Source organism: Mesocricetus auratus, unplaced genomic scaffold (genome assembly GCF_017639785.1).
Source record: "Mesocricetus auratus isolate SY011 unplaced genomic scaffold, BCM_Maur_2.0 Super-Scaffold_100021, whole genome shotgun sequence".
Classification (NCBI taxonomy): domain Eukaryota; kingdom Metazoa; phylum Chordata; class Mammalia; order Rodentia; family Cricetidae; genus Mesocricetus; species Mesocricetus auratus.
In genome coordinates, this window is record NW_024429202.1 from 15,234,425 (window position 1) to 15,255,130 (window position 20,706).

Genomic DNA, 20,706 nt, shown 5'->3' on the forward strand with positions numbered 1-20,706 from the left:
TGGGGGGCAGTGGAGGATGTGAGGGGGAGGAACTGAGATTGACATGTAAAGCAAGATTGCTTCTAATTTAAATTTTAAAAAAGGAAAAAAAAAGAAAAGTGATTTCCTGAAGTCCCACCACGTAGTCATATGAGAGCCGCATTAATTCTGAGCACAGCTATGTTTTCTGTGTCACATTTCTGTTTGCAAAAATAGGACATACTTTTAATTTATCTTTTCCTTGTAATACTGTCCTTTATTTACTTACTCAGCAAGTCTTTTCTGAGCTTGTATGATGTGCTCGCCAGTCTCGGTTCAAAGTGCAGGGGCATTCCGAGGCAAATGGGGGCACACAACTCTACTGTGTGCATATTTCCAGAAATGAGATATAACAAATATTGTAAAGATTTATGATTCATTCAGTCTAGCCTCCCATTTGGGGATGTCAAGGTACTATCCGTTGGGTTTACTCACACATAAGGGAAACATGCACTGACTGTTGGTGAATCCAAGTTAAAATTACCTCTGCTAATAATAGTATTTGGTTGGCAACGCTAAGCCTTAAAATATGACATTATAAACAACGATATGATTCTTGGCAGAAGTTATAAAGATCTGGGAGGGCCCAGCAGTCTCTTGCTTGATGGGTGACTGGAGGTTCTAGAAGCATCTGCCTATGTACCCTGCTCTCTCTCAGTTTCCAAGGCTTCTGGGGCAAGGCTCTGGTCCTAATTGAGCCCATACTGTTCCTTTAGCTTCCGTTTCTTCCCCGCCCCTATGGTTATGCAGTGATGTGTAAGGGTGACCCGGGGATTCTGGAAGAGTTTCTTTTGACTTCTATTGAGACTGTTTGCTCTTTGGCTCTTTGCCCAACAACCAGCAGGGCCACCTGCATTCCATCTGTGTTTCCTGCACATAATGGCATGGGGTGATGTCACAGAATCTGTCTCTTGGTGATTTCAGTATGAGCAAAACGTAGCCCAGGTGAATTCTAAAATCACAGGACAGCTGAGCTTGTACAGACTATACCCTTGTTTTGTGGACAGGGATGCCGAGACATGGTGAGGATAAATGACTTTCTCCAAGTTTCATGTTAGTAGGAGAGCCAAACTAGCAGCTGGAACGTCTCATTTCTCCTCCAGGTTCATCCCATGGAACTGGCAAGTCCAAGTTTGCGGTAGAATTTTGTGGGATCCTTTGGAATGCGTCAGGGAACACCACTGCTTTGGAGGGCGTCTTGATGGTTACCAGTTAAAATGTCTTTCATACCAAGCTATGTCAGCTTCCCAAATATGGAGCATCTATTTAATTTGCTTCTGTGTTGATTTGGGAGAGGCTTCTTGGAATGCATGGAATATGAGTAGCAGATTTCAGTGGCTGTTCTTTGCTTCAGCTTTTATTAACATGTGTTAATTATACATAATAATATGTTTCAGTATGGCATTCTCATACATGTATTTTTGTGTTGGTGTATTTTCTACCAGGGTCTTTAGGTTGGAATGTCTCAGTGTATGAGTTTTGTAAATCTAGCCGCAATGGGTCTGGAGAGGATTGCTCGGTTCTTAAGAGTACCTTTCTGCTTTTGCAGAGGACCTGGGGTTCGGTTTCCTGTATTCACATGTTAGCTCGCAATTCCCTGTAAACTCCTGTTTCAGGAAAATCTGACGCCCTCTTCTGGCTCCTCAGGCACTACAATCACTTCTGAGAAATCTCTGGGGACCATGATGACCTCACTCAGTATGCGAGAGCTGATGCTTGCAGGTTGGGAGAAATCATTTACATCTCTAGGATCACTTGAGTGAGGGGTGGCATACAGTAGGAGAACTGAGTTACAGTGGGTTGGATTTTCCTCAGGGACCCGTATTTTAACTGCTTTCTTATAGAATCCAGGACCACCTGTCCAGTGATGACACCACCCACAATGGGCTGGGCCCTCCCCACACTGATCACTAATAGAGAAAATGCCTTACAGCTGGGTTTTATGGAGGCATTTCCTCAGCTGGGGCTCCTTCCTCTCTGATGACTCCAGCTTGTGTCAAGTTGACATAAAACCAGCCAGTAGTTACCTTGTGGGCCACGAGAAGAGATAATCACCAAGGTTTTTTCAGCAAAAGGAGTTCCTAAGTGCCTGTGGTGGTTCTTTATTCCAGATACTGCCAGTACCGTAATATGCATATTTTATCTTTTCAAAGTGGAGTATCCACTTCTGCCCACTTTACTGTTATGTATTGTTTTCCTGAGATGTGCCCAAAGAGGGAGTCACCTCCTCTTATCTACTCTGTTAGTAGACAGTCCCATTGAATAGTTCAGTGTCTTGGGCAGGGGCACGCAGTTAACTGGGTACAACAAACACTGGCAGCCAGACCTCCTAACTACCAACCCAGTAGTTCTTTTCCCATCTTTGCAATCTATTCAGTAAATAACAAGTGTCTTCCATATACGAGTTTATATATGGAAACTTCTGTGACAAACAATCCCTGCTTTGAGCTAACTCAGACACCTGAGTGATTTTTTTTTTTTTTTTTGGTTTTACGAGACAGGGTTTCTCTGTATTGTTTTTGAGGCTGTCGGTCCAGCCTGGCCTCAAACTCACAGAGATCCGCCCGCCTCTGCCTCCTGAGTGCTGGGATTAAAGGCGTGCGCCACCACTGCCCGGCCACCTGAGTGATTAATGTGCTCATAGAGACTCAGGCTGGAGACTATCCCAAAGGAAAGATGACAGTTCTAACATGAAAGCAGCAGAAGGCTTTCATCTTGTAATTCGTTTCTTGATAGGCCCAAATGAGGGGTCAATGGTTTTTTAGCAAAACAGCATTAAGTGCCCAATATGATTGTTGTTCTCGAAGGGAGAATTTTATATCAGGTAAAGAGGTAGTTACTAAGGAAAGAACAGAGAAATAGCACCCTGTCTTTCTAGCAGGTTTGAAATTTGATACCCCTGAACTTCTAAAGGAAATGTAAGCCTTTCTCATCCTAAGAAACAGGATGCAATCCCTGGGATCCCGAATTGATGAGCCAGATAAGGAATCATTGTTTGGAGGTAGTGATGGTTGCATTCCTGGATTACCAGGACCTAGTGTCAGGTTATACAACACTCGGGGGTTATGAAGGAGATTTAAATGGCATGGCTGCATTTTAAACATCTAGTTTGCAACGAGAATGGTGGGTCTACTTGTGCGTGTGTATCCACATGTGTATGTATGTGTGCATGTGATTTCCTTTGAAGTTAAAGTTAGTATCCCTTGCAGCATACTCCTTTCTGCTTCTTAGTGCTATAAACCTCTTCCCAGTTTGTTTCCTGTGAGAGCAAAACAGAAATACTCAGTCAAGAAGGACATGAGAAGTAGGAAGACTGGAGGAACTGCAATGGTGCAGCAGCAACAGCTGTTTAGAGACCAGCAAGAGGACAGCATCAGCAGGGAGGTGGTGGCGCACGCCTTTAATCCCAGCACTCGGGAGGGAGAGGCAGGCAGATCTCTGAGTTCAAGACCAGCCTGGTGTACAAGAGCTAGTTCCAGAAAAGGCTCCAAAGCTACACAGAGAAATCCTGTCTAAAAGAGAGAGAGAGAGAGAGAGAGAGAGAGAGAGAGAGAGAGAGAGAGAGAGAGAGAGAGAAGGAGGGAGGGAGGGAGGGAAGGCGGGAGGGAGGGAAGGCGGGAGGGAGGGAGGGAGGGAGGACAGCATCACACTCCATCTTCTCTCTCAGAGCAGAAAGACAACTATTAGTTCCCAGAACTGAATTATATTTCACTCCATCCATTAACCAGACCTTAGATAGAGTTTTAGTCTTTAGAAATTCTCTTGTCACTGGGTCATGGAAACCCACTAAATGGACATCCTATCCCAAAGGAAAGGAAGATAAGGATGGATTTGTGCAGTAGTGCATCATTTAATTCTGGGTAAAGAACTGTGTGTGATTGATATGGGTATCGCAACACGATGGAGACATCCTTATACTGAAGATATCCAGATGCAGCCTATTGGGAAGTGTCTTTTTGCACAGTTTCACACCTTCAGCTTCTCCCAATCATAAACTGGAATGGGAGTCATTTCATTTCTTTTTTAAAGATTTAGTTTAATGTATGCATATATGTGCATGTCTGTGTGCCGTGGTGTGTGTGCAGCGGGCCACAGAGGCCAGAAGAGTGTACCAGATCCCCTAGAACTGGTGTTGTAGGAAGTTATGAGTCGCTTGAGGAGGTCACTGGGAGCCAACTAAGAGCAGCAAGCTCTTGAGAGAGCTATCTCTCCAGCCCCCTCGTCTTCTTTTTCTTACCTGCCTTCCAACGGGAGCTTGCGAATGCACAGCAGAGTTCCACAAAGCCAAGCATCTCCAGAAGAGATGTTGCTGACAGCAACGGGGCACATTAAAAAGTCATCCCATCTCCCAGGCTCGTTCCTGTAGATGCCCTTTAAGCCCAGTGCAGAAGCCCAGGCACCAATCTCCGCCGGCCCAGCAGTGGAGACACCAACTAGCCCCGTCCTTTTCTGTTGCTTTTTCTGGTTGATTCTGTAATCCTTATTGTTCCTTTCTTGGTACCTTCAAGTCCAATGTTGAGTCTTAGTTCCGAGCCCATTCCTGGTGAGATGCTTCTGTTTGGGCACTGGCTGAGTGAGTGTGTCAGTACAGGTGATGGGTGCTATGAGAGCGGACCAAGATACTCACAAACTATCCTTGTGTCTCAAGTAAGGTGTGACAATAGTTATGGCAAATGAGCTTTTTGGATTTAGACCATACATTTTGTTAAATTACCTCACAGGCTCTGTGTCTTGGAGATCCTACATCAGCATGTGAGACAGCTTCTCATTAACTATTTCACAGACAGAACGCAGGCTAGAGGTCCATGACTGGAGGAGAGCAGTGCTCAAGCCTGGAGTTCCAGGTCTCTCTGGTGCCACTGTCATACATGGTCTTCACTTGGAGACTGGGCCTTCTAAGTTTGCGACTAAACAAAAGTTCTTTGCAGGCCACGGTGGGATCCCATGCTTGGAAGAGTTTCATGTGGGATCCCATGCTTGGAAGGCTAAATTAAGAGTTTCATGTGTTCAAAGGCTAGCCTGGGTTTCAGAACACGACCCATCTCAAAAATAAAAGTAGAGGCTGAAGAGATAGCTTGTTGGCTAGAGCACTTGATGCTCTTTGTAGAAGACTCAGGTTCAGTTTCTGGTTCCCACAGGGTGGTTCGCACCCGTCTGCAACTCCAGTTCGAGGGGAGTCACATGCTTGTCTGAACCCCACTGGCACCAGGCACATGTGTGGTAGGTATGCATCCACACGTGCGGGCAACACATTAAATAAAATCCACAGAAAGGATACACACATATAAAATATCATAAAATTTCAAAGTAAATACTTCGTTCTCCGTCTGAAGTCTTACATGTTGTTTCATGGGTTTGTTTTTCAGGGATTCCTCAAGTCCCTCCTGAAGCACTTGAAGTGGCCCATCCCCTAATGTGCCCCTCTTGCTGGCAGTGACCCTGTGCGTCACCGCATGCCTTAGCTGAGACATGGACTGCACTTTTCTGTCATAAGTGTATCCTTCTCCCCAGGAACACTGCAGACGTTAACCTCTACAAAGGCAAGTAGACTCCCTTTTTGGTCACTGCATCTCTACTGCCCAGTACTTAGTACCTGGCATAGAGTCTAGCCCAGAACCACCCAGCAGTTTTCTGATCATTATCTCAAACCAGATACCTGTTTTATATGTGAAGAGCCTGAGACTGAGACCTGTAGACTTCTAGCTGACCATTCGGGAAACAGCAAAACCAGGCCTTGGCTCTAGGTTTTCCCAAACTTCCTTCACTGTTTTCCTTTCCCTTTATTTATTTGTTTGTTTGTTAGGTTTGGTTTGGTTTTTCAATACAGGGTTTCTTTATGTAGCCCTGACTATCCTGGTACTTGCTCTGTAGACCAGGCTGGCCTCGAACTCACAGAGATCCGCCTGCTTCTGCCTCCTGAGGGCTGGGATTAAAGGTGTGCGCCACCACCGCCAGGGTTCTTTTACACTTTTGTTCTTTTCATTCCTGACATTTTTACCCTGATTAAATACTTTTTTTCAGCATTAAGAAATGTGAGGTTAGGCTGGAGAGATGGTTAAGAGCACTGGCTGCTCTTCCTGAGGTCATGAGTTCAATTCTCAGCACCCACATGGCAGCTCACAACTGTCTGGAACTCCAGTTCCTTATATAGACACACATACAGACAAAACACCAATGCACATAAAACTAAAAAGGAATTATAAAAAAAGAAAGAAAAAGAAAAAAGACATATGACATTAGCTGGGCAGTAGTGGTGTCAGCCTGGCAGTGGTGGCGCACGCCTTTAATCCCAGCACTTGGGAAGCAGAGGTAGGCAAATCTCTGTGAGTTCGAGGCCAGCCTGATCTGCAGAGTGAGTTCCAGGACAGGTAGGGCCACACAGAGAAACCCTGTCTCAAAAAACGCCAAAGGGAAAAATTTTTTTAATGCAGTTCAAAGACTTTATTTCCTGAGCAGCACATTGTTGTATCCCCTTTGGTTGAAGACCTTTAGATAAAACAAGAATTTAACTTTCTTCAAAAAAAAAAAAGCTTAGAAAATAAAAGACACAGAAAGCATCTGTGTAATTAAAACATAATTTGCTCAGTGAGTGCTCATGAAAATTCATTGACTGTATAAAGTAACTCTTGTGGGCATCTGTCTTATCGCCACCTAGAAATCCTAAGTGTAAAGCGAGCATTTCAGAGGCCTGAAATTCATCACACACAGATGTAGTTGCCCGGGAGAGGCCAATCCCAAGCCTCTAGCTTCCTGGAGCGCCATTTGAAGAAAAAATAGAGCCATCTTTGCCATTAGACTTTAGTTATAGTTATGCCATGTTTTTAATTCCTCTATTGAATGAAGGCTTGACATAGGCATTAAAGAAAAAAAAAAAGAAGCATCACCGCGTTGATCAGCAAGAGAGACTGTAGGACTGGGAAATGGTCATTAGAGGGTCTGTTGAGGTGGTTTAGCCGGTAAAGGCACCTCATTACAAACCTGACAACATGGACTTGATCCCGGGGCCCCACGTGATGGAAGAAGAAACTCCAAAAGCTAATCCTCTGCCATGGCACCGAAGTGCGCGCGCACACACACACACACACACACACACACACACACACACACACACACACACACACACACACACACGTGCATGCAGATGAAAAACCAAATAAAGTGGTTTTGTTTTATTTTGTTTGTAAACAAAGAAAGAAAATGATCAGCAGAATACATTCATCTAAAAACAAGAAAAAGCTAAGCTGTGTTTCCACCATCAGCCAGCAGAGGGTGCCGTGTGCCTGCGCTTCCGAGACTGACCCACTTTGAGGCAGCTCTACAGTCATGAGCCTAGACCAGGACTTTGGCTAATGGGTTTCCCAACATACCCAAAATGCCTGTTTTCAAGCGATGGTGGCTTCGCACTGCTAAGATATCCCGCGGTGTGCACTGCTCTTTCCAAATCTCATTTACAAGTAATCTGCCTTTAATTTGAGTTTCAGCTAATTGCTTACCTTGGATTTTAAAGTTTCCAGTAAGATTAGTGGCCAGTTCAAGATTAGCTGGGTGATAAAGAAATGACACCTTGTGTATTTGCTTACTTATTTATCTACCTATCTATTTATCAATAAGCATAGTTATACAGCACAGACTGGCCTCCAGCTGACAGCCTTGTGCCTTAGCCTTCAGAGTCCTGGGATTACATGGTACTCTGTGCTGCCATGCCCAGCAAAGTGTATTCTTTTATCTCAACCTATTTAATAATTTAAGGACATCTGATGATTACATTTTAGTAACATCTAGGAAATATAGTGATCTTTAAGAGTACTTTTACCTCCTAGGTATCATTAAATCTTACCACTAAGTCGTGCTAGGCTAACGTGGCCATTATACAAGAGATACCTCAGAATGTCACCTTAAGGGAGGTTGCTGCTACTCTACAGTACAGATACAGAGAGAGAGGCGCGGAGGATTCATCTGGACATCCTAGCTTCCCACACTGTCTGAGCAAGTCATGCTCCCTTATGAATGGCTCCCTTGTGTTTGCTTCAGTTTTCCTCTCTTTCCCTGCAGGTTTTCTGGTCCACTGAGTCCCGTGGAGCCCAGCCCACCGCTGCCATGACGACCGCCATCCTGGAACGCCTGAGCACCTTGTCTGTGAGCGGACAGCAGCTGCGCCGTCTGCCCAAGATTCTGGAAGAAGGGCTTCCCAAGATGCCGTGCACTGTCCCAGAAAGCGACGTGCCCCAGCTCTTCAGGGAGCCTTACATCCACGCAGGCTACCGCCCCACGGGGCACGAGTGGCGCTACTACTTCTTCAGCCTCTTCCAGAAGCACAACGAGGTGGTCAACGTCTGGACCCACTTGCTGGCGGCCCTAGCGGTCCTGTTGCGATTCTGGGCCTTTGCGGAGGCTGGGGCATTGCAGTGGGCCTCTCCCCACACCCTCCCCCTGCTCCTCTTCATCCTGTCCTCGATCACTTACCTCACCTGCAGCCTCTTGGCCCACCTTCTGCAATCCAAGTCAGAGCTGTCCCACTACACCTTTTACTTTGTGGACTACGTCGGGGTCAGCGTCTACCAGTATGGCAGCGCGTTGGCTCACTTTTTCTATAGCTCAGACCAGGCCTGGTACGAGCGGTTCTGGCTTTTCTTCCTGCCAGCAGCTGCTTTCTGTGGTTGGCTATCCTGTGCTGGCTGTTGCTACGCCAAGTATCGCTACCGGAGGCCTTATCCAGTTATGCGGAAGATCTGTCAAGTGGTACCGGCAGGGCTGGCCTTCATCCTAGACATCAGCCCTGTGGCCCACCGGGTGGCTCTCTGCCATCTGGCTGGTTGCCAAGAGCAGGCGGCCTGGTACCACACCCTCCAGATCCTCTTCTTCCTCGTTAGCGCCTACTTCTTCTCCTGCCCGGTACCCGAGAAGTACTTCCCCGGTTCCTGTGACATTGTGGGTCACGGACATCAAATCTTCCATGCTTTCCTTTCCATCTGCACGCTCTCCCAGCTGGAGGCCATTCTTCTAGACTACCAGGGACGGCACGAGATATTCCTGCAGCGCCATGGTCCCCTGTCCGTCTATACCGCCTGCCTCTCCTTTTTCTTTTTAGCTGCCTGCAGTGCGGCCACCGCCTCCCTCCTGAGACACAAAGTCAAGGCCAGACTGATTAAGAAAGATTCCTGAGGTCTGCAAATGAGGAGAGGTGTAGAGAAACGCTACTGTGATTTGGAGAAAACTTGACACAATAATAGAAATTGCTTTTTTAAGGCTTGATTTTTAAATTTAATATGTATTACAGGCTGGGGATGAAACTTGATTGGTAGAGAGTGCTTATATAGCATGCAGGAAGCCCAGGGTTTGATCCCCAGAACCACACAAAACAGTAGCAGCACTCAAGGAGGCAGAGGCAGGAGGATCAGAAATTCTAGGTCATCCTAGGACACATAGTAAGTCCAAGGCTAACCTTTGATACAAGATACCTTATTTTAAAAAAAGCTATTACATATTTTTAAGGGCATGGTATGTCTATAAAATTTCATATACAAGGCACTTGAGAGTTTAAAAAGGAATATTCATTTTCTGTCTGGGTTGTAGCCTTGCATGGGAAAGGATACCGGCTAAGATTCATGAGATCCCAAATTAAAGAAAACCATCCTCACCCATGAACACTTAGAAGAAGTGGGTGTGGCTTCCAAAGCTGAGTCCTGAACTGGATAATCAAATTGGACTGCCAAGTGAACGTGAATGTTCTGCATCCTAATAGAACAGCCGCCCTATGCTGCTGGTCCTGGTAACTGAGGAAATTGGCCCATGGACTCCAGTCCTAATAGGATTTCAGAGCGTCTAGGGTGAAAAAGTTGGAATTCTCAAGAAGATCCATTGAAATCCTTAGACAGAATGGACTATTCAATTTATCTGATATCTGGTCTCATCCACAGAGACAGTAGTCCCTCAGGATAACCAACTAGCTGGCTGATTTGCCTGAAGTACTATCCCATATCTAGTCTGCATGGTAATATGAAGAATTCCAAAGCTATTACACTTCCAGGAAATGCTTGGAGCCATATGAACATTCGGGATGCTGATTCTCATGTCATACAGAAATGTCAGAAAATGCAACAGTGCCAAGAGCTACCAGGAGACCCAGCCAGCAAATGTGGGTACACTGTTTGTCTGTTGCCCATAGGGACCTTTTAGTTTGTATGTGTACAGTGCAGTATTAGCTGCGAGCTGTTTAAGCGTTGTCTTGCAGTCCAGATTATCTAAAGGTTTGAACAGACTCTAAACCTGGGATCTGATTATTTCAAGAGGAACCTAAAACCCAAGGTTCAAATTTCTGTTAGATGCTGTCCCATGAAGGACCAACACAGCTACTCCAATCCGGAGTCCACAAACAGGCAGCTCTGGCTTAGGTTGGAGAAGAAACATAAACAGGTCCTAGGACAGGTAAATGTGAGCTCACTGTGGTTGGCCCCTGAAGGTTCTTTGAGTAAGAATGAGGCACCTGATGGCCAAACACTGTTTTGTAATATGGCTGCGGGCAGCCGCTGTGAGATTGGCGGTGCTTGCGGCTGATAGGTTCTGGCCACACAGCTCTCTCTGAGGACTGATTTCTGTGTTAATCCAGTGAAGGAGGCTGTGGTCCAGGAAGAGCTGAGATGCTCTCTTCTCACAGACTGTGTTTCCTCTCAGTATAAGGTCCCTCCGCACTAAACAAGGAACGTGATCTGTTTCAGATGAACCTCCTCCATCATTAGGTTACTTGCTAGCCTTTAAACTTTTGGTTTTTTGTTGTTGTTGTTTTGAGTTGTGAGTTTTGTGCCCTATACACGGGAATGTCTAAACATTTTATTTAATATATGTCTCAGTGGAATTTCATGTTTTGGGTTATCGAGACAAAAAGAAGAAGGAGAAGAAGGAGAAGGATGAGAAGAAGGAGAACCACAGAAAACTAGAGTGACTTGTCAAATAAATATTAATCTATACTTGGGGGGCAGGGTCAAGTGAAACCTTACTACCACCTTTAAAGAAAGAAAGGATGTGTCTGCTGCATTGTTTTGCTAGATGGGTTCCTTCATGGTCAAGAATCTGAACTTCTATGCTAGCCGAAAGTGTCTACACAAGCTTCCGGTTGTCTAGGCCAAGTTCATGGCAAGAGATGTTAGCAAAACTGAGTTGGTTTGAACTGAACAAAAGATGATGGCCAAGGGTCAGGGCGGGGAGGCCGTGTAAATGATACAAGAAAAGAGTCTGTTTAAAATGGGAACTGGAAAGTGTTAGAACTTCTTGCTGTCATGGAGTCACAGATGGTATTCTTTTAAAAGTTGGTGTGAAAAGTGAGAGAGGGAGGGGTGTTCTTGACTGTAACTATGGTGGTTGTTTGTGAACAGGGGTTTTGTCTTTCCTTCATTCCCTCCTCCTCCTCCTCTTCCTTCTTCTTATTCTTTTTGAGACAGACTTTCTCTGTTGCTTTGGAGGCTGTCCCGGAACTCACTCAGTAGACCAGGTTGGCCTCGAACTCACGGAGATTCACCCGTCTCTAACTCCCTAGTGCTGGGATTAAAGGCATGCACCTCCACCGCCCAGTACTTCTCTCTTTTTTTGAGATAAGATCTCACTCTGTAGCTCTGGCTGACCAAGAACTCATTATGCAGGCCAGAATAGCCTTGAACTCTAGAGATGAACCTGCCTCTCTCTGCCTAAGTGACAGGATTAAAGGTGTGAGCCACCACTCTAAACCTCGTGAACGGAGATCCAGTGCTCTTCCGGCCAGTGCCGAGCTGAACTCTGCCACCGGTGGGTCCATGACACCATATATGTAAAAAGTGAGAGAGTGGCATTCAAGTTTTGGTTTAATTGTACAAATATTGCTAACATGACTTGGAAATTGATAAGAAGAAAGCGATTTCTGTGGAGTTGGGACTTGAACCCAAGACTTCCAACATGTGGGAGGACTGTGATCTTCCCTGAAATTATCTGTATCTAGTTAGAATAATGTAAATATGGGTGGTCTTTAACTCTTCCTTGTGAACAGTCATTAAAATGACTCTTTCAGTATGGAAAAGACCTGGTTAGTTTAAAAATAACAACTAGGAATTGTAGACAGGAGTATGGATGCCTATTGGTTTAGAGTGAGGTTGCCACCCCCCCCCCATCAGCGTAATGTGAAAGAAAGATAGTACGAGATGGTTATCTTGTTCTCCAACACTAGGAATTCTGGTTGTCGCCACTTCTCTTTTAATTAAAACTTTCAACCCATTAACATGTAAATGCCTCTGATCAATTAAACTGCCAGTAACTTAGATTTTTCTCATGAGCAAAATTCCTGTAGATATATATAAGACCCTACTTAGTTCAAGAAGAGGGGCCAACAGATGCATTTGGGGGATGCCTGTCTCTCATTTCAGAATCTTGGCTTTTCTTTGCTGGTGAAGGTTGCTTTTGTCGTTTCTGGCTTGGGGTGTTTCGTTTTGTTTTGTGTTTGAGATAGGTCTCACTGTGTTTCCCAGGCTGGCCCGGAACTCCCTGATTCTCCCATCCCAGTCAGCCAAGGAGCTGCGAATACAGGCTGTGCCCACACCACACCCAATTCTAGTGAACTAGACTTCTTAAAGAAGTCAGGGTTGCAGTTTCAGTTTTTAAGTCTCTCGATAACCATGTGCAAGGCACCGACTGGGAGCCTGAAATAGAGTTCAGAGCCATGACACCAGGGCCGATAATTCTTGTTTCTGTTGCCCTCTCTTGTTTCCTTGGTTATTGCTCTGCAGTTCCATATGGATCCTCCAGATGGCGATGCTGTCTTATTTAATGCTCGCTCAGCTCTTGTTACCAAGGTTTTACCACTAGTTGAACTAGTGTTTTGCTTGATTGCTTGGTAAAGAAAACGTGGGGTTTTTTTTCTGTCTCTATAAATCTACTTACATGAATAATCATTAAAAAGTTTTTGTACATGGTTCTTTGTCATGTTGATAATATTAAAAAAAGCTACCTTCCTTGACCTTTTGACAAGAGTTGCCTGGATAAAACTTATTCTAAAGTTGGGTTGTATGTAGTTCACTGAGGCGCTCCATCCATCTAAAAGAAGGAAGATTTTAAAAAATTACAAATAAGTCTACTGCTAACTTCTCTACTTGTGCGTTGAACAAACTACTCTTTGAAGAGCCACGGAGTTGGTTTCTATGAGGATTTCAATATAATTTACATAAACATTCCTAGCTGCATTCGAAATTACATTAAAGATTTTTGACATTCTGAATTTGTGGCCTACATTTTTTGAAATAAAAAAATATGAACTACACAAAGCAGTGTAGAATTTCCAGGAACATAATGCATGCATGACCCTTTGCAGAAGGAGATGTGGGTTTTCCACTAGAGTATGTGTCTCTGATTTGGTAACTTTAAAAAAATAGAATAATCTTGCTAGCTTACCTAAGGTAAGGTTTTTACTATTATTACTATTATTATTATATCATGAGTCTCATAGGAAGATGTGTTCATGGTACCTTAGACTCCAGGAGACCTGACCCAGTCAGGTTTTAACACAAACCAGGCTTTCCCCTCCATATCCGTTTGAGCTTCTGAGTAACTACAAGGCAAGTAAGGACAAAGGGTTTCCATTGCTATAGAGCAGGGGTTCTCAGCCTTCTTAATGCCGGGACTCTTTGATATAATTCCTCATGCTGTGGCGATCCCCAACCATAAAGTTATTTTCCATTGCTACTTCCATTACAACTATAACTTTGCTACCACTATGAATCGTAATGTGAAAACCTGTGTTTTCCAAGTTCTTAGGTGACCCATATAAAAGGGTCGTTTGACCCCAAGGAGATCTTGACCCACAGGTTGAGAACCCCTGCTCTAGAGGGTGGGAGGAAGGTGGTGATTTTTTTCCGGGCCACACAATTCATTGTAATGTTCAAGTATTTTCCCTTCAGAAAACTTCCAGCCCAGCTAACCTGAGACGCCAACCCCAAATGTCTGCCCGGTGTGTTGTAGCGTGTCTGAAACGGTTTTGTACCGCGTGTGACTTTCCATAATCTCACTGGAGCTTCTGGTCCTGAACACCTCGTAAGTGGCCGTGGCTGTGCTATTTCTTTTTCAGCTAAAGTGACCCCCACATCACCTTCTTGGATGTCAAAGAGAGCAGTGTATGTACCGCAGAGGCTTTGCAGAAGCCCGCGGGCCCGTTGTCCATTGTCAGCCTGGATTGCCAACTCAAATCCTCTGAGGGTTTTCAGAATAGCATCGGATCCTTACTCAAGAAAATCGCCTTGCTGATAGCCTTGCTTAATCCCAGGTCCTTCTCACGTTTCCCTGGGGTGATGCATCACCCAAGCAATTGAGTCCCTCCCCCCCAACAAGAGATAAATGGCTCCTCTGCCTTTTGAGGAGGAGCTGTGCAGATTTCATAGATTAGTAGAAGGGATATATATATATATATATTCAAATTAGAAACAATCTTGTTTTACATATCAATCCCAGTTCCCTCTCCCTCCCCTCCTCCCCTCCCCCCACAGGCCCCCTATCTCATCCCCTACAGAAAGGTTTTTTTTAAAAAGCAATATCAGATTGTTGAAGAAATTGTAGAAAAGTGGAAAGAAACGGTAACCCACAGAACCATTAATAAAACATTTTTTGGGGGGCAAGCAAAGCTTTTATCAAAATATTTTCAATTGTAAAATGTAAGTTAGTGATGCAAACTTCCTGGGGGGACAAAAAGGAAGTAAAAGTCTTAAGTAACCTAGTGCTTTCATTTTGACATGTATAAAACCAACAGTCTTCAGTTTACGGCAATGCCAGGAGCTCCGTTACACTCCCTTCTGACTTTCTACTCTGCAGGTAATCTGATGATGCCGGCTTAGCGAACAAAGCCGGTGACACACTCACTGGAAGAATTGTGTGAAATTCCTCCTCACATTGAAACGCCCAGCAAGGGCTGGGCCGGAGGGACCTCCTCTGGAGCCCAGCCTGTGGACTCGAGTCTGCATTCACTGACAGCCATTCCCTAAACATCGAGCAGGGCCAGAAACCGGGCGTGGCCCTAAGCACCTGGGACACAGTAGCAAGGAAAACAGTTAATCCTCTTACCTGTAGAAAACCATGTAAATGAAGCATTTGGTGCATTAGAAGGTGTTGGCCCTGGGAAAAAAAGAGAACAAAGAAAAGGGGTGGGCTGAAGGACTGGGTGAGTGGACAGGGTTTTGCCTTGTCGTTTTAATTCTATCTGTATGGACGTTTTTGCCTGTGCAAGGCCCATGGAAGCCAGAAGAAGTCATTAGGTCTTCTGTAACAAGCCCAAGTCCCCTGCAAGAGCTGCCAGACCACAGCAGCAGAACCATCACCCCAGCCCCCGCTTGGCTTTGATACAGTCTCATGCAGCTCGGGCTACCTATGGAGCTCACACTTGCTATGTAGCTAAAGGTGGCCTTGGTACTGCTGCCTACAACTCCAGAGGGCTGTGATCATAGACTTGGGCTTCCGGGCAAGTTTCTATGCATTGATACCGAAACCCAGGACTTCCTACCTGTTGGGCAACTATTTCACCAATCGAGTTACATCCCCAATCCCCTCCATGCTGACTAGGATTAGGGAAGACCACTGAAAGGGAGGTGAAGCCGGCTGTGTTTTGTCCCAAGCATGCCAGATTAGAAGGGAGACTGGTAAGAAGAGACATAGGGATGAGGATGGAGTGTGTAAAAACCTGTGAGTTCACTGTAACTTGAGGAAATGGGGGCATATTCGAGGTCACTGTTATTTTTTTTTCAGTTGACAATTACTCATTCTGTTTCCATTTCCTTCAGTTTACACAAAACCAGGTTATTGTTAAGTTCTTTGATTCATGGGTCTGGCCCAACCTGTCCTGCCTTCCTGTGGGCACACTCTTGCGGGCAGCAGATTGTTCTCAGAGTATTTTTAAACTGCCTAAGACACTGGGTTGCACTTCCTAGAAAGACTTTGAATGTTTCTTCATTCTGTTGACACTAGGTTTGTGCTCTGGGTAGCTTTCTGGGCAGAAACGGAATGGCACACCCTGGATAGAGTCTATAAACAACAGTTGACAGCTTATGCCATCTACTTATTTGACTTACCCTGAGGTATGAGTTTTCCCTCCCCCACCCTAAGAAGCCTGTTGGTAGTTACCATTTTTGTGGTTGTTGCTATTGTCTGGTTTCTCCGAGACAAGGTTTCTCTGTGTAGACCTGGCTGTCCTGAAACTCACTCTGTAGACCAGGCTGGCCTCGAACTCACAGAGATCCGCCTGCCTCTGCCTTCAGAGTACTGGGATTAAAGGCGTGTGCCACCACTCCCCCGCATTAGCTACTATCTTTATGGCCTCTGTTTTACAAATAAGGAATGTAGGTGTAAGCCAAATAAGTTAACCCAGGACTACCAGGCTAGTAACAGAATCTCAAATGAACTTGGGCCTTTAATATGAAACTCCCAGTCTTCCCCATCAGAATCAAGGGAATGCAGAAAATTCTTTCCCACAAGTCATTGTGTGGACTAGAAAAGTTTTTAAATTGAAAGGAGCGTGTGGTGTAGATCCCCCCACATCCCTTGGTAAGGAAAACAAACCTAAGTGCGCAGTTCTCTCTGCATTCATATGCAGCTTGGCCACACTTTTCCTCTAAGTGATGCTGCTGGGTGGTGGGTACCAGAGATGAAATTCCCTACGTCCTCCATGCTCGGATTTGTCTGTAATCACCAGAAAGACTTTCTAGACCATAAGCCTGCTTAAAGAACCGCCAACTGGCCTCGAATTATCTCTCTATACTTCTTGAGCATGCATTAGATGACTGAAGTGGATCAATACACAGGATGTGCTAAATAGATCCCATTTCTCATCACAGTGAATCTGAGCTCCATTCCAGGCTGAGCCAATTTCATTTGCCCGAAGATAACTAAGGAAATATGTCAAACATTCCAAGGTCTTTCTCATAGACTCTGACTCTGCTATGGGAAAAATACCATCATTTGGCTCCTGGGGATGTTGGCATCCAACAAATGATGTCAGCAGTCTCTGCTGTTAGTTATCTCCACCCCTTCACAACGACAAGCAGAATGCTGTTGGTACCACATAAAGGCCTCTCTATGGGGTCTCACCATCTCTCTCCAGAGCAGGAGCCCTTTGCTCTTGGGGAGGATTTCTGTCCACCAGTATGGAGTGAGATGTGTTTCATCCTCCCAGGAACATAGGGTAGAGAGGGAGTTCTGCTGCGTCTTGGAAAGTAATTTCTTTTTTGTTTCCTTCTATGTTTCTTCCCTGGTACTCAGTACCCATAATCACAGACTCTCCCAGGCATCGGGGGACAGAGAAAGTCTTCTTTCAGTACCCCGAGCCACAAACAGGCTGGCTTGCCCATCCTTTGCCACCATGGTCCCCAAGTGCTCTCGGCCTACAGGAGAAACCTCATGGTCCCCTTACTCTTCTCATCTTAATTCCCACATGTTTCATGTTGTGTCCCACAAAAAATATGACAAGGGGATACTTCACTTGGCAAGCCCAAAGACATGGATTCAATCCCCAGAGTCGATGTTTTCAAAAAATGGATATGATGTTACATACTTATAATCCCAGTGCTAGAGAGGTGGACACAGGAGGATTCTGGGGCTCCCTGGTCAGTCAGCCTCACAGCAGTTTCCAAACCACAGAGAGATCCTGCTTCAAAATGAGCAGACAGCTCCAACATCCCTGAGGTTGTCCCTGGCCTCCATATGCCTGAGCATCCATGTTCACAAGTGTGTGTGTGTGTGTGTGTGTGTGTGTGTGTGTGTGAACAGAGACAGACAGAGACAGAGCGACAGAGAGAGACAGACAGACAGAAAGAGAGAGACAGAAAGACAGACAGAGAAGCAGAGAGAGAGAAACAGACAAGAGAGAGAGAGAGAGAGAGAGAGAGAGAGAGAGAGAGAGAGAGAGACTATGAGACTATTCATGGGGAGCTGTGAATAAATGTCTAATCACCCCAGATAGAGAACTATTGACAAATCAAAGTATGATTGCACCAAAGTTCAATTCCCAGCATCCGCAGTGTGTCTTATAAGCACCTGTAACTCCAGTTCCAAGGTATCCCATGCCCTCTTCTGTCCTCCTCAGGCACTGTACACAAGTGACACACAGACATGCAAGCATACACATAAACATAAACACGTTTTAAATACTCCCCTCTTTTCCCCTCTTCTGGTCCTTAATTGTTCCTTCATTTATCACCTATAGCTTTCCTGGTCCTTGGCCACTCTTCAGACTGTGCATTCGGAATTCTCTGCCAGGCAATGGTTACCACAGTCACTACACTTACAAGATGCCAGTAACTCTGCAAGAGCTGACATGTGCTAACTCATTCTATCCTCACAACAACGTATGGTCTGGGAAATGGCCATTATTATCCATTTGGCAGCTAGGAGAGGGAACAGTTAACAGGCTGCCCGTGGGTCACAGAACTGGCAAGTGACAGCATAACGATCTCCGGTCTTGCTCAGAGGCTGTCCACGTGCCCCTCCCTTCTCTTGCCTTCTCCAACCCTTCCCTTTCCCTCTCCCCTCTTCTTATTTTTCTCCCATCCCCCCACTCCTCCCCTTCTTCTAGCTCTTGTATTATGGAGAGACTTCAAACACAGACAAAATCATTGTACAAAGAATCCTTGTGTAACCAAGCCAACAATTTTCCACTTGCAGATAACCTGATTTCATTTGTATCCCCAAACCACCCTTACCCCTTTACACAGTATGTTGAAGCATTTCCCCCACAATACTTCGTTGTTTATTTTTAAAAGATGGAGATTTTTTTCCTTGTTTGTACCTATCTGTTTGTGTAGTTTTGTACTTCCACAGAGACGGGGCCTTGTTTTGTTTGGCCTAGAATTTTCTGTGCAGCCTAGGCTGTCCTTGAGCTTGAGACGATCCACCTGCCTCAGTGCAGGGATTGCAGGGATCTAACATCTGGCCAAGGTGAAATTTTTTTCCAAGTAAAAACGCAATACTTCTACCATGTCTAAAATACCAAGCAATTCCTTGATATCATTAAGTAGCCACTATTTGATTCCAAGTGACTTTAGTAACTAACCAGCTAACTAGCATGAGGTTTGTTTGTTTGGGTCAAGGTGCCAATAGCGCCCACACTGCCATCAACTGGCCATTACATGTTTCTTTTTATCTATAAGGTCCCTTCCACTTCACTCCCCTCTGCCACACCCCTTGGAACTCATCGGCAGAGCAAGATCTCACGTCCTGGAAAAGTTACTGCTCTGACCAGCTACTTCATCCTGTCCCGGGGTTCCACCAGCCAGCACTCCTCACTCCACAGATTTCAGGGAAGAACGCGATGATGAGTCATAGACCCACAGGGACTCACTCACTGACTACATGAAGCAATAAGTAAAGTCTACGCATGAAATGCATCGGTTTGGGGCTTGGTGAGAGTGGCTCAGGGACTAAGGGCACTTGCTACCAAACCTAATGACCAGAGTCCAGTTCCTGGAAGCCACATGGTGGGAAACCAATTACCTTGTGTTGTCTACTGAGTGACAACATGCCATGGCTCCCCTCACCCTCATGAATACGCATGCAATCAAAAAGTAAATAAATGTAATCAATGTCCTACAAAAGCCCCCATGATGGTCAGTGTTAACTGTCACCTGGACAGAAGCTAGAATTCACCTGGGAGATGGCCAAACACCTTACTCAAATGATTAGTTCTTGTTACATCTGTACCTCTTTTCTTATTATGAGCCGCAGCTCCAGACATTATAATAATTTTTAACTGAACAAACGTTTAATACAACTTTTTTTTGGCCCTGCAAGAGGGAATGACCCTATTTTACATCAGCACTTGTTTTGACTCTTTGTGCATGCAGAAGTATATGTTCTAGTCCTAGCTGAATTAGGCAGTACTCCTCAAGTCGTTCCTTATTACTCAGGTGAAAAACAATATTTTGAGCACACGGATGTCTTAGTGTTCGATTCCAGTGAAGAAATACCATGACATGGCAGCTCTTAGAGAAGAAAGCAGACAAACGTGCTGTTGGAGAAGTAGCTGAGAGAGTTCTACCTTTGAATCCACGGGCAGCAGGAAGAGAGAGACACCGGGACCGGGTTGGGCTTTTTAAACCTCAAAGCCCACCCCCGGTGACATTTTCATTCAGGAGGCAGCTGCCCCAAGACAGAGCCTTCCACCACCACCATATCCATTAAATCTCGACATAAGCACCAGAGTGTGCAGGGCATGTTCGAACCATTGAAGCGACTCTGCCTGGCTTTTCCTCCCTTAGAATGGACGTCAATTTTTAAAGAACACAGTCCGCAGGAGCTGTCTTCACCCACGCACTTCAGCAGCACAAAAGTAGATAAAAGACGATCTGTTAACCATTTGATTAGTAGGATTTTCTCAGAGAGAAAAGCACACGGACAGAAGTCACTCCTCAAACACAAACAAATTCCTCATGAGCGGTAGGCTCAGGTGTGACTAACCCCTCCAGCCCCACACGCTCCTTCCCTGCCCAAACCAGGGAAGATGGATCCAGAGCAGCCAGGAAAATCAGTGTGCTTACATATCCTGGAATTTCATGACATGAATGGAGAGAACTGAACTGCTGGATTCTTGGGCCTTCTGTTGGTAAACAATCACTGTTACACTAGCTGGACCACAGCCTGTAAGTCATTCTAATAAAGTGTGTGTGTGTGTGTGTGTGTGTGCATGTGTTTCATCCTATC

At 45.2% G+C, this 20,706-nt stretch overlaps 1 protein-coding gene and 1 long non-coding RNA gene across 4 annotated transcripts in view; one reads left to right on the forward strand and one right to left on the reverse strand.

Annotated features, from left to right (window-relative positions):
* Paqr8 (progestin and adipoQ receptor family member 8) overlaps positions 1 to 13,252 on the forward strand; it is a 40,128-nt gene extending 26,876 nt beyond the window's left edge. Inside the window, exons 1-3 of one of the 3 annotated variants that reach the window (XM_040729368.1) lie at positions 949 to 1,040; positions 5,385 to 5,558; positions 8,071 to 13,252. In XM_040729368.1, the coding sequence (XP_040585302.1) occupies positions 8,116 to 9,180 (1,065 nt within the window). In that variant the 5' untranslated portion in view covers positions 949 to 1,040; positions 5,385 to 5,558; positions 8,071 to 8,115 and the 3' untranslated portion in view covers positions 9,181 to 13,252. Of the gene's footprint in view, positions 1 to 948; positions 1,041 to 5,384; positions 5,559 to 8,070 lie in introns of those variants that run through there. The other 2 variants (XM_013115154.3, XM_013115155.3) reach the window with 2 other exon arrangements.
* LOC121133281 overlaps positions 1 to 20,706 on the reverse strand; it is a 48,783-nt gene that overhangs the window by 21,642 nt on the left and 6,435 nt on the right. Inside the window, exon 2 of the long non-coding RNA XR_005870100.1 lies at positions 15,085 to 15,135. This is a non-coding gene — a long non-coding RNA (uncharacterized LOC121133281). The remainder of the gene's footprint in view (positions 1 to 15,084; positions 15,136 to 20,706) is intronic.